This window comes from Boleophthalmus pectinirostris, unplaced genomic scaffold, assembly GCF_026225935.1.
Source record: "Boleophthalmus pectinirostris isolate CB_2022bp ecotype Guang Dong unplaced genomic scaffold, ASM2622593v1 HiC_scaffold_10, whole genome shotgun sequence".
Taxonomy (NCBI): domain Eukaryota; kingdom Metazoa; phylum Chordata; class Actinopteri; order Gobiiformes; family Gobiidae; genus Boleophthalmus; species Boleophthalmus pectinirostris.
Window position 1 is genome coordinate 10,237,948 of NW_026570971.1, and position 17,880 is coordinate 10,255,827.

At 39.1% G+C, this 17,880-nt stretch overlaps 1 protein-coding gene across 1 annotated transcript in view; it reads right to left on the bottom strand.

The window, feature by feature from the left end:
- hs6st1a (heparan sulfate 6-O-sulfotransferase 1a) overlaps window positions 1-17,880 on the bottom strand; it is a 196,092-nt gene continuing 178,212 nt past the window's right edge. The window contains exons 2-4 of the mRNA XM_055156719.1: window positions 15,305-15,527; window positions 9,076-9,324; window positions 1-1,922 (exon numbers count right to left, since the gene is read on the bottom strand). Of these exons, the coding sequence (XP_055012694.1) occupies window positions 1,620-1,922; window positions 9,076-9,324; window positions 15,305-15,527 (775 nt within the window). The 3' untranslated portion in view covers window positions 1-1,619. The remainder of the gene's footprint in view (window positions 1,923-9,075; window positions 9,325-15,304; window positions 15,528-17,880) is intronic.

Genomic DNA, 17,880 nt, shown 5'->3' on the forward strand with positions numbered 1-17,880 from the left:
TGAAAAATAAAATCATCATATTTCTTTTCACAGTAAATCAAACACGTGAAATATTGTGACATTCAATCTTATTAATCTAATAATTTTGATTGTAAATTTGATTTTTAAAAGAAACATTAAGGTTTGGGATGTAACGATATCACAATATGCATGTCACGGTACGATATTTATTAAGATATTTTGGAGAGGCTGATATTATTGTAGATAGGACGCTTTTTTGCTTTTAAAATACTCTGACAAGAATTTGGTGTGAAGAATTCAATAAAACACACGTTATTTCATGTTGTCCTGCGCTGAAATGAATCATGGGATATGTAGTTCCCGTTGTTTATTAGCTATTGCTACTATAAAAAAATGCATTTACACAAAGGAACATATAATTCGATATATTGTGACGCCCCCTGATATTATTGTGAGACCTTTGATGATATGATATCATGATATTTTGGTTATTGTTACATCCCTAATTAAGGTAGCAAAGTTGATGTGCCTGTGATAAAAACAATTAGCCTAGCCTAGCATAGCTTAGCGTAGCATAGCCTAGCGTCATTTTCAGGAACTAGGGAAGCCTTACCCAGACAAATGACACAATCTTTTCAAAGTTTCAAGGCTTCAGAAATGGCTATGGTCCGACTATGCGAAGATCCAATCCAATAGCTTTGAAAAAATAAAAAATCGACAAAAATAAAGGAATAAAAGGAATTCTTTAGGCAGCAATATTGGTCTCAGTGTTATTACAATTCTGCTTTCAAAAAAGCATACACACAAAAGGAAAATACAGAATGATGCGTTCTCCTAAAATGATCGTGATCCAAGCTTGTTCATGGGGAAAATGGCGGATTTCTTAAAGCAGAAAGTCGTTTAAAGTCTTCTGTCCCCACTTTTCATAATGTTCTTGTCGTCCCATATACTTTCATTGTCTTCCAGGATACAGTCTGGTCCGTCGCGAGGATAAAGTGGGAATTTTGTTAGAAATTTCTCATGCTCCAAACGGGACTGAACTGGGGCTGTTCAGACGGCGGGACAGACAGAAGCGAACGGGGCAGGGGGAGCGCTCGAACGTCGGCCCGGCATTGAACGCACCGAGCCCCGGGTTTCCATAGCAACCACAATTAACTCACCCCCAGAGTCAATTGCAAAGTTTCATGAAGGTAGTTTTGTGTTTGTTTTCATTCAAGCTTATTTTTGACACTGAATTGATAGAGTTTTGAAATTTCAGCAACAAAAACATGGAAAAAATAAACCAAAATTAAACAAAAAAGTTAAATAAATGTCAAGGTCACCACTGTTTTTATAAAAATTGTGTATAAAATATATTGGAGGAAAAAAAGGAAATGCAATGGGACTTTTCTTTTAAAATGATAAATTCTCAAAATTCTAAAATGACTTAAAAATATATCCAACCACAAGCCTAATGAAACTTCAGATTTATAAATTTCAATTTTTGTTGGATTAATTGTGAAAAAATTATATCAAAATAAAAACTTGTGCTAATAATATGAAATAAAATCATCTTATAAAAAAAACTGTTAAAAATATTGCCAAAAACACAAAACCACCTTCATTCACTCATGCATTTGACCAACCCTCTCCACTCTAGTCCTTCAGTAGTCCTTATGCTACCAGCGGTTGATAATCTGATTCATGTAGTCTTCGGTGGGGAGTCTGGAGCCCACCAGCTCTTCCGTGCGTCCCCCAGCCTCCTCCGGCTCGTCTCTGCTCTCCGCCCCCTCCTCGTCCTGGGGGGAGGAGGGCCACAGGCTCACCCCCAGCCCCAGGCCCTGGTGGGACTGCAGGTGGTGCTTGAGGCGCTGCTGTCTGCGCTCCTGCTGCCTGGTGAACTGGTATCGCTGCTGAAACAGGTCCTTGGCGTAGTCATAGAGCTCCATGTCCAGCTCGTTCAGCTCCTCGATGCGCTGGATCTGAAAGAGAACAAAATACAATTGTTATTATTTACAAAAAGAAGTTTGATTTTAACATAACCCTGGAATAAGGTGCACGTTACTGTCTCTGTTCTCAGTTATCTGACCAGCCAGGACAATACGCTTTGACAAAACTTAACAAAGACGACAGGATCTGAGGTCGTATACGGTCTCCCTGATTTCAGAAAGTGTGACTGACAGGCGGATTAACCAATCAGAGACACGTGCACTGTTCACATCAAAAACAAACATAATAAAGCGAGAATCTTTACAGAACCAGCAATCGAAGCACAAATCTTAGGTCAAATAAGTTATATATTTTGTTCTGAAAGTTACAGGAATTTTGGAGAAGGAATTTCTTTTGCATTTGAGAGACACGTGCTACAATTTTTTCAGATGTGGTTGGATTGTCTCAAGTTTAGACAAAGGTTTATCAAGCTCTATTGTCCGGTTCCAGTCACTTCTAGATTGGAAACAGAATGTAGACGGGAATGGCTGGTCAGGCAACATCCTCTGGGACCCATCTCCTTGATCTTGTTGCTAGACTTGGTCAGGACTATCTTAGTTGGAAGATTTTATTTACTGTGCATGTTTTGGGTTGGTAGGAGAAACTGGAGCACCCAAAGGAGACCACCCAAGACACAGTGAGAACATGCAAACTCCGCAAAGAAAGATCTGAGGTGACCTGGGAGCTGAACCTTCTTTCTGTAAGGAGTGAGTGCTACTTAGCCACAGTGAGATCTTTAGGTGTTGAGCGTGTTTTTGGGTGCTGCATTCTCAGTCGGGAGTTGCCACAGTGAACCGGCTTGAGTTATTTGGCAGAGTTTTACACCAGATGCCATTCCATAAGTACACTGCAATACACTGAAGATGCAACTGCCACAAAACTACCATTAAAAACACTTCCCTCTAAGGCTACCTTTATATGATGATGATCTGAACAGAAGACGCAAAAGTGCTGTCAAGCCTTCACTTTTTATTCTGCGTTTAGACAAGCGTTTTCGGGAAGAAATCTGCGTGCATACAGTGACGCAAAAGTGTGTGGAATTTGATTGGGTATGCGTGCCAGGCAGCTCGGTGGTGCTGTAAGTTTTGCGTCTTGGGCAGTGTAGACGGAAACGCTATGGTGGAACGTATTTAGCTTTTCCACTCTGGAGGACGGTTTCAGATTTTTGTGTTTTTAAGCCACAAAAACTCCATCACTGTCTAAACGAAAGGCATTTCCGCTAAAATATTATGACGTTTTTACCCGCAAGTGTTCTCTTATAAACAGGCCCTAAATGGACTTTTACAAACTTTTTTTTTTCTCACTTCCACATCAAAAACAAAGCTTTGCTGAGCTCATTGGGAGTAATCCTCAAAACAAAGCAGGCCCACAGCTTGTAATCATCTGATGGTAATTCCCACATAGCTCCTTTGCGTTTTTAACATCTACGGAACTTCATCAGACATGTTCTGATCAGTTCATCGTTCGTATATCACCTTCTATTTATAGCTAACGAACAAAACATGGGAAGCAACAAACATTGGACATGATGGTTAAGTTGTTTATGTTATAATTTGGGGTTTTGGTTCTCAAGACAATTATCCAATCAGCACACAATGAGTCTCACATGAGTCTCACATCTTGAGTTGCCATTTCCTATGACTAAAGTTCTTTTCCTTCAAAACCCCAAACTGAGAAAATAAGCATTACATCATCAACATCTGAAGCCGAGCATAACAAACACTGAGAAATATTGAGTAAATATGTCATGTTAGCGTTTTTACTTCTGATGTCTCTTTGCTTTTGTGCGTTCACGGTGGAAGGCAGTCCCCAGTGTGATTCGAGTCGTGATTGTGATTGCTGAAAATGATTTGTGTGCAAAACAGATCCATCAATAACTGCTTCAAAATTATATGTTGATGAACCGCGAAGGGTAGCTGGGCTGACAACGCAATTTTAAGCTTGTCAACACAAAGTAGCACGAAGCAACTGTCATCCACTCTTTCTATCAGACTCCTAACAATGCGGTTTGAAAATATTATAATATAAACAGTTTTTTGTTTTTTTTTCATAATTTTGAAAACTGTTGTGGTCCAGCGTGCAGTCTGCGAGTCTTTGAGGTCACTGCTTTTGAACCGATCTCATTTCACAGTAGTGATGCACGATTATTCAAACGCTTTCTCTTCAGTAACACAGTGTATTTCATCATTTTACACATTATTTACCATGTCGATTTCACCAAAATGTTGTTTTTTTTCTGGAAATTCATTGGAAAAACAACCTTCCTAGTGGTTATTCTTTAAGGGCTCATATTACGCTATTTTCTGATCTATGCTATAATGTTTCCTCATCAAAAAACAGACCTGGAGTTGTTTTTGTTTCATTCACACATGTTTAATACACAAAGCCTGCATATTTAGGCTGAATTCTTGTCTCAACCAGGAAAAATTCCAACCTTGGGATGTCATGTGGTGATACAGGAAGTGCTTCACTGTGTTCTTAAACTCCTCACACCTTCACTAGAATCATTTGGATGATTTCAGTCACGAAATTGCCAATCTCTACTGAACTAAAGGTAAAAGGTAGTTGTTAATTTGATCACAAGCTGGAATAGATCATTTTGAGCTTTGGAGATGTAGACAGTAGCCTGATTCATCAGCCGGTTTCCACGAAGTGAAATCGCAGCATTAGGATTCGTTCGCTAGATGGTAGGTGGGTACTTTTTTTATTGAACCAACCGCTGCTATTTGGTCGTGACGTATGAAATGCTCCACTAAAGGGGGTAACTGGTATATTAAGCTTTCCCAAATCCCGTAGGAAGAAGAGCAATAATGTCTTTCCTCTTGGTAAAATTCACCAAACATTCTCTTTGTTCTGGCTTTAAATCCTCGATCTCAGGAATCATTGCCAGCACAGAATGTATTTCTTCGTCTACATCCATCTCGACCGCTTTGTTTACTGTTGTGCTGTACCACAAAAGGGACCCAGACAGGCGCTTGAGTTTGACGTCGTGCCTTCACAGCTCTTCGCTGATTGGCCTGTGCGTGGTCTACAACTTCCAGGGTTCTTGCAATCCATCTAGCGTATTCTGATTCCTGATCTGTACAAAATCAAACTGACATGTTACTGAAATGTTATGACAGTTTCCTCTTTTCATTTAGCCTCTCGAAGTTGTATTTAGAGAGATTCATGCATGTTTGAGTCATCTCCTGTATTCAAGATGTTTTCACCGCCACCGGTACACGCCCACTGCTCTGTTCTTACTTTGTACTCCAATTTTATTTTCTCAATCGGTGATACGCATAGGATTTGGCACCATTTCGGCACAAATGAAAATAAAATCTGCTGCTGCTCGCTTGATCTACAGCCATCCATAGGAAGATCTCACAGCATGCGATGCCTCGTTGTGGTGGCGTTTAAGACAACGTAGCGTAAAGAGGCAGATGGGAATTGACTCCTAATATCTCATTGGGCTCCGCAATTTTCCAACCAAGAAATGAGCGGACTTGCTTCTTTTATTCAGCTGTTTTAGATGAATATTGCAATTTAAAAAGGTGCATTGTGTAACTTTTCAGGTGGAGGGTCCATCAAATGCTTTTCTCCATGGAGATGTTATTGCTTTGTCTGGAATGTTTCACAATTGCCACCTTTACATGAGAGCTATAATTGCAAATAAAAATTATTTAATTCTGAATAAAAATGAATTCTGCTTAAAAAACAAACAAACATGGAAACACTTATTTCCTAATGAAAATGATTATTCGGAAATAAACTTAATTCTGAAGTAAGTGTTTGGTTTATTCCGATTTTAAAGCTGAATTAATTTATTCCTCAATCATGTAAACGTTTATTCTTCTTAAAAATAATTCCGGTCGTTCAGCGCATCGCCCTTCTGACATGATCCGGACGATCCAGTTCCACCAGTCCTCACTTTGGACTTTCATCCACTGCTTTTTGGATTTGCGAGTGGGCTGAAGTAGAGCAGCCGTTGACTCTTCTTCCCTTCTTCCTCCCTTCTCTGACACTCTTCCCTTCTCCTCCTCAGCTGACAGATGTAAAGCGTGATGACAGAATTCTCGAGTTGCTGCTGAATTATCATCAAAACAACAGTGAAAAAAAAGTTTGGATCATGTTTGTGTCCGTGGCATAATGAAAAACCGAGATTATAAAAAAAGCCAGTAGCAGCTGAAGTGTGTGTTTTCTTCCGGTCGACGTAAATACGCTTGTGTCCCTGTCGAATCAGAACCCTTCCCGACTTCCAGATGTTGAGCAGAATAAAATAAAGGCAATTTAACGTGTTTTCCATGTAAACTCGAAGGACAATATTTAAATTCCAAACTATTTAATTCAGAACAATTAATTCAAAATTAAAAATCATCATGCAAACGAGGCCAGTCTGGCATTAAACCTTTCTATCTTCATGGAGACCAAACCAGACCAAGCTGAATGAAAATAAGTTTTTTGTAGACATTTTGAGCTATAAAACCACCTGTAATTTAATCAGTTTTAAGGTTGAGCTGTTTAATGTCATGTGGAACATTCCAGGCATTAACAAGCAGGTGATGGACCCCAAACCAAAAAGCTGCATAGTACACCATTAAAATACCCAAAATATGACCCTGGGTGTGACAGATTATAACTTAATAGCAGACACAAGCACATGATGTCTTCTTTAATGGCCCTGACTTGAATTCAAAGAGTTGTAAGTGGCAACACATCTTCACACATCAAGGTCTTATCAAAGTGGCCACTCGGAGTCACTTCTGGGCACATTCCTGGCATTGCAGAGGCGCTATAAATAATACACGTGGTGTGAGAAACGCCTTTCTTTATCAAAGGTTTTATTTGTGGACAGATGGTGTTAGCCGAGGTCAGATTTTCAGTCCCATTTGAAGATATGGCCAGACCACACCAGAAAGCACTTGCTAAAATCCAAAGAGGTTGTACCACTATTACCATGAACAAAATGTGGGGGAATGAGCTGAATTTCATGGTAAGAGTAGGGCTGGATAACAAGAAGTTGCTGATACGATACTTACCTCGATACATAGGCCACGATACGATACATACCTCGATACAGTCCGGTTCGATGCGATATATTTCACATTGATTCGATACAGTTCAGTAAAAATAATGGCTAAATCGTGGCTGTGGTACTAAAAGTATTTGTTAAACCAGTTTTTGTGCAAAGTTAATATGAAACACACCCATTTTAATCATCAGAACAGTAAATATGTAAAATGTGTCGCATGAACATGTTTCCGTCCTCTAAACAAGCAACAAAACTGTAGCTGTAACAAAATAATTTAGTAAAATACACCAAAAAATATCCTTGGAGATATATCGATACAGCAGCCCCCGATATCGATACTATGTCATGATATTAAGCAAAACAATATATCAATATTTCAATATTTTTGCACAACCCTAGTCAGTCAGTTAGCTGAAGGATTAGTTCACTGTGCACGTTTTTGGTTGATGGGAGAAACTAGAGAGCATCTATGGGAATCCCACCAAGACTGAGAGACCACTGGAGCTACACCTTAAACCAGGGGTGTCAAACTCATTTTGGTCCGGGGGCCGTATCCAACTGATCAGAAAACTCATGTCATATAAACCCCAAAAATAACAATAAGTTCAAATATTTGTGCAGAGAAACACAAATCTATTACAGAAATCTTTTTTAATTGATGAACTCTTTCTTTTACTAAATATTATAATATTATGACAACCTGAAACTTTAAGAAAAATGCAATTTCAACACAATGTTTTAACATGAACTTGTATGGAAATGTAAAGGATGTAAAGGAATAAGTCTTTTTTTTTTTTTATATCCTGCACTCGGCTCCACTTTTCTCATGTTGGACATTTTGTTGATGAGGGTGTCACGGTCAACAGTCAAAACGATCGTCCTTTAAGAGCGTTTGGAAAGAGACAAGTCTTCATTTGTGCTGCTCTGCTGGGAGGGGCCAAGTACAGAGACGCTGGAGACGCTGCTGTGATAAACACCACAGAAAATTAACAAGATTTTTATAGAAAATATCATTCAAATATTTTAGTAGAAAATCAACCGAGGGCCAGATTAAAGGTCTTGGAGGGCCGGATCTGGCCCCCGGGCCTTATGTTTGACACGTGTGCCTTAAACTGTAAATATAAATGGACATGGCTAACCCACTAGTTGGTCCAGTCCAAAAAGGAAGTGAGTATGGGGGCACTTTTGGCTCTATCGACTCTGGTTCCAGTTAACTACAGAGTAAGTGCGTTTACATGCGCTTGAGTATCCCGGTTATGATCGGGTTTTTTGAGTATCCTAGTTATGTGTCCATGTGTCCATGTATTTTGATTTCAATATCCTGAATATGAGAAACCACGAGACTCTCACTGGGTTTTTCAGAGAGTATTCAAGATTCTGTGGCCTGTAGATGTGGTGTCCTTATTTCCAAAACTGAAGCTGTGCTGAACATGTGCAAACTCAATTAACAAAAATGATAGGAGCAATTACTTCCTCAAAATGACTCAAACTCCAACCAGGACATTTTAAGAAATATTTTATACTAAAATAAATCTAGCCAAGTTAAGATGACTTAAATAAAATTTTTATCATGTTTTGAGTAAATTTCACTTGGCAAGTAAAATGATCTGCCAGTGGAACAAGACTTTTTATTCTTAAAATATGAAAATACATCTTCCTACCCTTAAAATAGGAAAAACAACAACTTTTTGCACAAAACCAAATGTTGCTTGAATTAAGAAAAACACACTTATTCCATTGGCAGATGTCAAGTTGAATCGACTCAAATAAAGTCAAACGTTCTTAATTTAAGTCATTTTAATTTAGCAGGATATTGTTGTCGTCTTTTTTGTTTTTAGAAACCCGTTAAAAGGCCATAAGTTAGCAAAGTTGCTCATGTTTAGCTCCTTGACATATCTGTGCCATAGTTACCATAGAAACTAGTCTAAAAATGTAATGTAAAATGTACACAGAAATATTAGTATCCTGGTTTTTCTAAGCGTATATAAACTCTGTCATAACCGGGATACTGATGCGCATGTAAACACATTAATTTAAAAATTGTCACTCCTCTCTCTGTAACTGCTGCACCCAACAAAACCACAAAAACTGAACATGGGACCTTCTCGCTGTGAGTCAGATGCACTCTCACTCACCGTGGCGTTGTCGAGGTCCACGCCCGCCGCCCTGGTGCTGTTGTACTGCATGAAGGGCCTGATGAAGCGCAGTCTGAAGGTGCGCTCAAACAGGAACTGGGTCTTCCTCTGGTACTCCGTGAGCCCGAAGAAGGCCATGTCCCTCAGGTTCTTCTTGGCCGACTCGAGGAGGAGCTGAGCGCGCTTCTTCTCCGGCACCGTGGACATGTTGTAACAGCCCACGAGGCTCAGGTCTGCCAGCATGCGCACCTACACGACACACAGGGAGTAACGTTAACTCGAGTTTTCTTGACCATTTAAAAAATGTAACTGGCCAAGTGTCTTTCTTGTCACAAATAAGAGTAGGTTGCAGTCTTACGTGTAGTAGTAGCAATAGTAGTATCAATAGTTGTAGTATTAGTAGCAGTAGTAGTAGCAGTAGTAGTAGTAGTAGCAGTATTATTATATTAGTATTATTATTAGTAGTATTAGTAGTTAGCTTAGTATAGTAGTAGTTAGTAGTAGTAGTAGTAGTAGTAGTAGTAGTAGTAGTAGTAGTAGTAGTAGTAGTAGTAGTAGTAGTAGTAGTAGTAGTAGTAGTAGTAGTAGTAGTAGTAGTAGTAGTAGTAGTAGTAGTAGTAGTAGTAGTAGTAGTAGTAGTAGTAGTAGTAGTAGTAGTAGTAGTAGTAGTAGTAGTAGTAGTAGTAGCAGTAGTAACAGTAGTAGCAGTACTAGTAAGTAGTAGTAGTAGTAACAGTAGTAAGTAGTAGTAGTAGTAACAGTAGTAGTAGTAGTAGTAGTAACGTAGTAACAGTAATAGTAGTAGTAGTAGCAGTAGTAGTAGTAGTAGTAGTAGTAGTAGTAGTAGTAGTAGTAGTAGTAGCAGTGGCAGTAGTATTAGCACCAGTACTAATAGTACTAGTAGTAGTAGTAGTAGTAGTAGTAGTAGTAGTAGTAGTAGTAGTAGTAGCAGTAGAAGTAACAGTAATAGTAACAGTAGTAGTAGTAGTTGTAGTAGCAGTAGTAATAGTAGCCGTAATAGTAGTTGTAGTAGTAGTAGTAGCAGTAGCAGTAGTAGTAGTAGCAATAGTAGCAGCAGTAGCAATATTATTAGGAGCAGTAGTAGCATTAGTATTAGTACAAGTAACAGTAGTAGTAGTAGTATTAGTAGCAGTAGTAGCAGCAGTGGTATTAGAAGTAACATTAGCAGTAGTAGTAGTAGTAGTAGTAGTAGTAGTAGTATTTTTAACTCTCTTACGCCCAAAACATCACTAGCTCTAGACCCATCAACCACTGTCACAATGACAATTTCCAAAGATTTATTTATCCACAAACTGGGATGCAGCACCAAACTCTGGGCCCAGGGCAAAAATCATCTTGATGAAAAACACACATTAGACTTCGAAAAGGGCCCCCTATTGCACCGGGCCCTGGGTAAACAATACTCTTTACCCCCCCAGTCCTACGCCCCTGTCCACAAAAGTACAAAAATACCAATGGGATGAATCACTACAACAGGCATATGCTTTTGTCACATTGCGAAACACTCGTGAGTATAGAACCAATATTCTGAATAGCTCGGGGATATCCCTTTTGTGTAAACTAGTGCAGAATAGTAATGAATTGGTCTATTGTCCCTGCCAAGTCTGTTCCATTGCACTACTATTGACACCTCCATTATTAACTTGGCGAGCAAAAAACAGTCGGGACATGAACGCAATTTCGCTGCTTTGTCTCAGCAACAGGATTCACACTTCGAGCAGCCCGGGCCCTGCAGTCTGCCAGCGCATGTCGTATGTGTGAAGATAGATAGGTGACCCGCGGTAACAGCACCCCGAGGCGCAGACGATGAGGATGCCGAAGAGGAGGAGGACGAGGACGAGGACAAGATGCGGCCGAGGCATTTAGGAGGCAGATACGCGGGTGTGAAGAGGAGGTGTGAGCGCTGGCCGGTGTCACATGTGTGCAGCTAATCACAGATGAAACTGATAGAGATTATAGATGACAACTGCAAGCATTTTTATTACAAAATCAAAGATAGATAGATATTTTGTTAACTTTAAAAAGCCCATATTATGCCATTTTCTGATCTTATAATGTTGTTTCCTCATCAAAAACAGACCTGGAGTTGCGTTTTGTTTCATTCACATGTTTAACACACAAATCCTGCATATTTAGACCAGGTTCTTAGGTGTTTTTTTCGGTTCGGTGTTTTTAAACTCCATACACCTTCACTAGAAAGGTTTGGTTGATTTCAGACCTGGAATTGCCAGTCTTGACTGAACTAAATGTAAAAGGTAACTGTTAACTTAACTACCGCTTCATGACATCACAAGGTGAAACAGAACATTTTGAGCTCTGGAGATATAGACAGACTAATAATGCAGGATTACTCAAATGTGCGCGAATGAAACAAAACATAAATCTAGCTCTGTTTTTTGACATGGAAACAACATTATAACATGACTTAAAGCTCTCAAGAGTCAATTTTGTGTAATATAAGATCTTAAACAGCCATGTAAATATTAGTTTAGTTTAGTTTTTTAATATCAAACAAGGCTTATGCTAACAAGCTATTACTAAACGTGTAGTTTCATTGTATTGGTCCACTACATTTAGGGTGACCAGAATTTCACAACAAAAAACTAGGACATTCCCGATTTTTTGCTGGTTGGTAATAATAAAATTGTAAAATTGAGTGCGTAATTAACAAAAACTGTTATTCAGAGACCATTCAGGACGAGCATGTGAGCCAGTATAGTCACATTTTCTTTGTGTTTTTGTTGTTTTTAAGCTGATTTTTTGTATTTTACCTAAACAAATGAGAGTTTATGCCTCTTTTTACTGTTGGCTGGGATCAAATTGGTCAAAAATACAGACACCTGGGACATTTTTTGTATAAAACTGGGACAAATCAGTGGTTTTGTATAAATCTGCTGGGACAGGGGACACAGGGCTCAAAACTGGGACTGTTCCGGGTAAATAGAGAAAAACTCCCAAGCTTTGATGTGTTTATTTGTGTTCCAGAGAGTAAATAACTTGAGCAACACATTTCTTTCTAGTAAAATCATTGTTATTTATCTGTATCTGCAAAGTATGTGGTTAGTCTTTATGTATGCTAGCAGTTTCAACTAGCAATATTAGCACAAACGTTTTAACGCTAATGCTAATACTAGACACTCTGAACGTCTCTTTTTTTGTCTCGCTTTTTGACCTGCTGTAGACGACAGGAGTGGTTTGACAGGTCCTCTAGAGAAACAAGAAAAATTGGATGAAGAACGTTGTCAGCGTAGTTAGTTGTGCATGTAAACGCAGGCTAATGATTGTGTTCTGTGGCAATGCCTGAGTATGACGGAGAAGTGGCGTTTGTCGTTGCCCAATTTTATCAAATTTACTGAGATACCTTTTCAAATTCAGTGAAAATTATCGTCAGACTTTGATATTTGACCAATTTGTGGCGGAGAGGCTACCGGCTTGTCTCCAGGGAGATGTTATTGCTTTTCCTGGAATGTTCCTTACTTTGAAATTATACATATCCTTCTAGAATTTACTCATTTATTCATTATGTAGGGTTCCCATTCTTTTTCACTGACAAAATTTCAAAACTTTCCCATGACTTTACGGCACCTACATGTGTAGAATTGATCAGACTTTTAGGACTAAATATGAAATGTTAACTCTTTCCACTCACCTTATGGTTTGGTTTTAAAGTTATTTAACATTCAAAATACTGTCAGTGCATTTATTGTCGTCTCTTTTAAACAAAAGGCGCATATGTTCAGAAATAATAATCATAACAGCCTAATGATAACTTAACAGAACGCTGTAGTTGTGTGAAAGAGTTAATTCCTAAAATTCCATGACTTTTCCAAAACTTTCATTATATTTACAAATTTCCATGACTTTTCTAAGACTTCCATGACTGTGGGAACCCTGATTATGTTTTTTTCTATTGTTTCTATTGCCCCAAAATACAGAATAATCATTGATTCTGTGAATAGGGGCGACTCTCCACAGATCTGAACTGTAACGTAGCATAGTGCTGTTAACTGCTCGTCTCCCTCGTGATAGATTTAGATTTAATGTATACTGTGGAACATTCTAGACAAACTGATAACATTTCCATGGCGACAAGCAGGTGGCAGACCCTCTTGAAAATGTTACGCAGTGCACCTTTACAAGAGTTAAAATAGAAAAAAAATGGATTAACCACCATGTTTCCACCAATTAGCTCAGATGTAGAAAATTAAATGATGTTGAAAAAATAACATAAAATAAAGGCCTGTGGTATAAATTACACAATACAAATCTGTTCTTTTGCTTTTTGCCAATTTATTTTTTCATTTTCTTTTATTCGTAATGTGTGAGCTACTGCGTCCAAGTCATTTTCTATTTTGATTATAAATGTTTAAACAAGAAGTAGTTTTATGCTGTAAAGAACTTTTTTTCTTTTTTTTTTACTTTGAATGCAGGACCTATAATAGACTTGTGTTTTCTTTGTTTTGAAGTCGATTTCAGAACAGCGCCAGCCAATGATTTTTAAAACCTCAAGAGCACACTCTTCACTAAACTGGAGCGCGCCAATAAAATAAGATGAAAGAGCAACTTTTCAATTCCCCACGTAACTTCATCAAGTACAAGAACACGCCAAATTATTTCTTTGTTGCAAGTCAGCGGTAGAAACAACAGATACCAACTCTGAATCTAACAAAAAGGCTCGCGCGCTGATCTCTGCTCCCAGCCGCGTACTGCTGCTGTGTCTTTGGGCAAAACACTTCGACATGACGTCCAATTTGTGAATGTGTAACCAGTGCACTGATGTTTTTAAGAAGTAGCAAAATAGAGGCCAGAAAACTAAAAAAAATCAGCATAATTAAGTCATTATTTAGGTCACAAAACAACTTCAGCCCAGTTTGATGTTATAAAGCAGGTCACTTAAAAGGGTCTGCAGCCATTTTGTCTTGCCCCAGTACAGATTTATTGTAAAATCTGTGCTGTCTGCATCGAATTATAAAGTGTATTTGTGTCTGATAATCAGGAAGTGTGTGTTAGCATGTTAATTGTGGTTTACCGTCACGACCAACCTCTGCCAACCTCTCATTTTATCTAGATTAAAAGAATATAAGCAGCAGAAAGGTAAGTTAGTGAGTGATTTAGCTGAAGATCTGGTATTTTTTGTATTTATTATGAGTTAGTTTTACATAAATATTAACTGTTTTCCTTGCACTGTTTTTCCTGAGTTGTTTTTGCGTGAATTCCCGAGCAGGTGTAGTCTTGTGAGTGCAGCTTGGGTCAGATACATAGAGATAAGCAACAGTTTCGAGAGCTTTTGCTACGCCCCCTTTTTTAGTCTTTAGTGGGTCAAGAACCCTGTTTAAGAACTGTTTAAATGAAATGATTGTGTTAAAATCAGGTATAGTGTCTTTAAAGCTTCTATATTACACATAATTGAGTCTTTCAGTCATGTTATAATGTTGTTTCCTTATCAAAAACATACCTGGAGTTGTGTTTTGTTTCATTCACATATGTTTGAGTATGGAATTTTTAAGGCTGAAATGATCCAATTTATTCAAGTGAAGGTGTATGGAGTTTAAAAACACAGTGGAGCACTTCTTTTATCACTACATTACATTACAATGTGGAAAAGCGTGTTTTCTGTTGAGGGCCAGTTTAACACGATAACGCTTGTGGGTAAAAATGACAAAATATTTTATCGGAAGTGCCTTTCGTTTAGACGGTGACGGCGTTTTTGTGGCTTAAAAATGCAAAAATCTGAAACCAACCTTCAGAGTGGAAAAGTTGAATACGCTCCGCTGTAGCGTTTTCATCTACACTGCCCAAGACGCAAAACTCTGGTCAGATCTGCTCAAGGTCGCGCACATGTTTATGTCGCATGCGCGTTTACGTCACATACATCACTACAAACAAGTTCCAGCGTCAACCAACTCACCGCCTGGCATGCATACCCAATCGAATTCCACATACTTTTGCATTACCGTATGCACGCAGATTTCCTCTCGAAAACACTCGTCTAAACGCGGAATAAAAAGTGAAGACGCGAAGCCACTTTTGCGTCTTCTTTTCAGACCGTCATCATATAAACACAACTCCAGGTCTCTTTGTGACGAAGAAACAACATTTGTAACAGATCAGAAAGTAGCGTAATATAGTCACTTTAATTTCAGTGTCTACCTTTCACCAGTTCCTCGATATTCATAAAATTTCCAAAGTCAAATCAAATCCCCCTCACCTGTCTGTTGTTGGCCAGGTTGTAGGGACAGTCCATGAACTGCTGTAGTGTGCACCCGGACCAGTCGGAGCCCTCGTAGCAGGACGGCAGCTCCTCTGGGGTGGGGGTCCGGCCGTCGCACATGTGCAGGGAGGTCTTCCACGTGGCCCCCCGCTGGACATGTCTCCACTCGCTCAGGTACCGCGACACAGGGTCCCTCAGCAGCGTGATGTAGTAGAACTTTCTGTAGGGAGACACAAAAATAGTACTATGTTACTTCAAACTGCAATTAAAAGTACATTTCAGACTATTTCAGCAACGCATTTGATTTTTTCTATTGATATTCTGGACGCTATGTAACATTTGTGATGCAGGGTCCACAACCTCCTCTTCGTCTCCATGGAGATGTTATTGCTTTGCCGTTGTTACAAATCTGATAAAGCAAGTCTTCTCATGGTATGGAAGCATGTTTTTAAGGTACTTTTGCGCAATAAAAACACCACTGATTAGATAGGTTTAATGCCAAACTGCGGAACATTCCAGATCAAGCAATAATACCTCCATGGCAACATAAAGGTGGCAAACGCCTGACAGGAAAAGCTACACAGTGCACCTTTAAAGACACTTGTTTTAACATTGCATTATTCATCATTTTGTAGATTGACAGAAAGAAAGCAAGATGTGTGAAGTGTCTTGCTCAACTGCACAACCATAGTATGTGAATAAAACATTCAAACCCACCACCACCAGGGGCAAGTACTGCAAATTGAACTCGACCAGGTTTAAAACAGGACTAGAACGTGACCAAACCAGAACTAAACCAGGTCTAAGACAGATTTACAGTACAATATTTGGAAGTTTTTGACGATTTTTTTGGCTACAGTGAAAAATTACAAAATCTAAATGTTGAAAAACTTACTCACAATCAAACGTTTCATCCATAACAACTCTGAAAATACACTCGTACTTAAGACCACTTCCTACTGTTGGTCCAGTATTTCTTCAGATGACCATTTTGTACTTCTACTTCATGATATTCTAAAGTATAAAATCTCCCACAACAAATCCGCAATCGATAAACAGCCCGAGCTCTTAACACAGTCGCAGTAAGACTCATTGCGATATCGGCGAAGTGTTGGAGTGAATCTTTCCAGGCCATTCCTGTGGGACCAATTCGGCTGAGGAATTAAAGCAACACAGACTAATAAACGAGGGCTGCGCTTCCCGGTAGCGTCCACGTGGTGGCACTGTTCCACACGACACGGCCGCTATGAGGAATGAGCCCATTGTCTGGAGTTGAAAGCATTAAGTATGAGCGATTAATAAAAGCGTGTTTCTAATATGTATGCAAACAGATGTAGATTAATTACTTTGGTATTTTGAGTTGAGACAACAAAGCAGGTAGCTGGTGTTTTAACAATGGGTTTATAAATAATGGATAAATAGCAGAACGTGGTGCGGGTACTTCAGTAGAATATAATGTACTGTGTAAGCTAACACCGCAACAAAGGGTTTAATACACTGAATGGAAAAAGGAGCTGCCACAAAGGATTCGTGTAGGGTTTATTTACTCAGTTCATTCATGTTCAGGTGTGTTTGTCAAAGAGAAAGAAAAACACAAGACAGAATACTCCTAGTTGCGAATAGTGTCGTCTAAAGTATTTAAAATCAGATTCTCGTTGATACTAAAACTGGTATCGAAACTAGAAACTCAAGTGTGCAGGTATCGATACTAAAAAAACACATTGACAGGACAGAAATGAAGCTTTCTTGAATGTCTTTAGAATGATCTTGAGCCTGTATCAGAACAAGAATAAGAGCAAAAAGACTAGTATATGCACATGGAGCACTGTGGAAACTACCTGGACCACTGAGGGATTACACAGATATAAGCAGTGGTGTAGTGGGGATTTTTGAAGTGAGGTTTTGCGATTTGTGACGTCCAAACCCCACCTCCAAAAGACATACACTCAACTTGACATGCCGAAATACACACAGGTGGCATATAGTTTGTTTTTTTTTTCTACTCAAAATGATGCAGAATCTTGTTATTAACATTAACAGCGTTCATAATCACCAGGACTAAACCAGGACCAAACCAGGTCCAAACCAGGATCTAAACCAGATTCTAAACCAGGACTAAACCAACTAAACCAGGACTAAACCAGGACTAAACCAGGTCTAAAAACCAGGTCTAAACCAGGTCTAAACCAGGTCTAAACCAGGACTGAACCAGGACTGAACCAGGACTAAACCAGGACTAAACCAGGACTAAACCAGGTCTAAACCAGATCTAAACCAGATTTAAACCAGGACTAAACCAATACTGAACGAGGACTAGGTCAGGACTAAGTCAGGACTAAACCAGGTCTAAACCAGGTCTAAACCAGGTCTAAACCAGGTCTAAACCAGGTCAAAACCAGGACTAAACCAGGACTGAACCAGGTCTGAACCAGGTCTAAACCCGGTCTGAACCAGGACTGAACCAGGACTGAACCAGGACTAAACCAGGACTAAACCAGGTCTAAACCAGATTTAAACCAGGACTAAACCAATACTGAACGAGGACTAGGTCAGGACTAAGTCAGGACTAAACC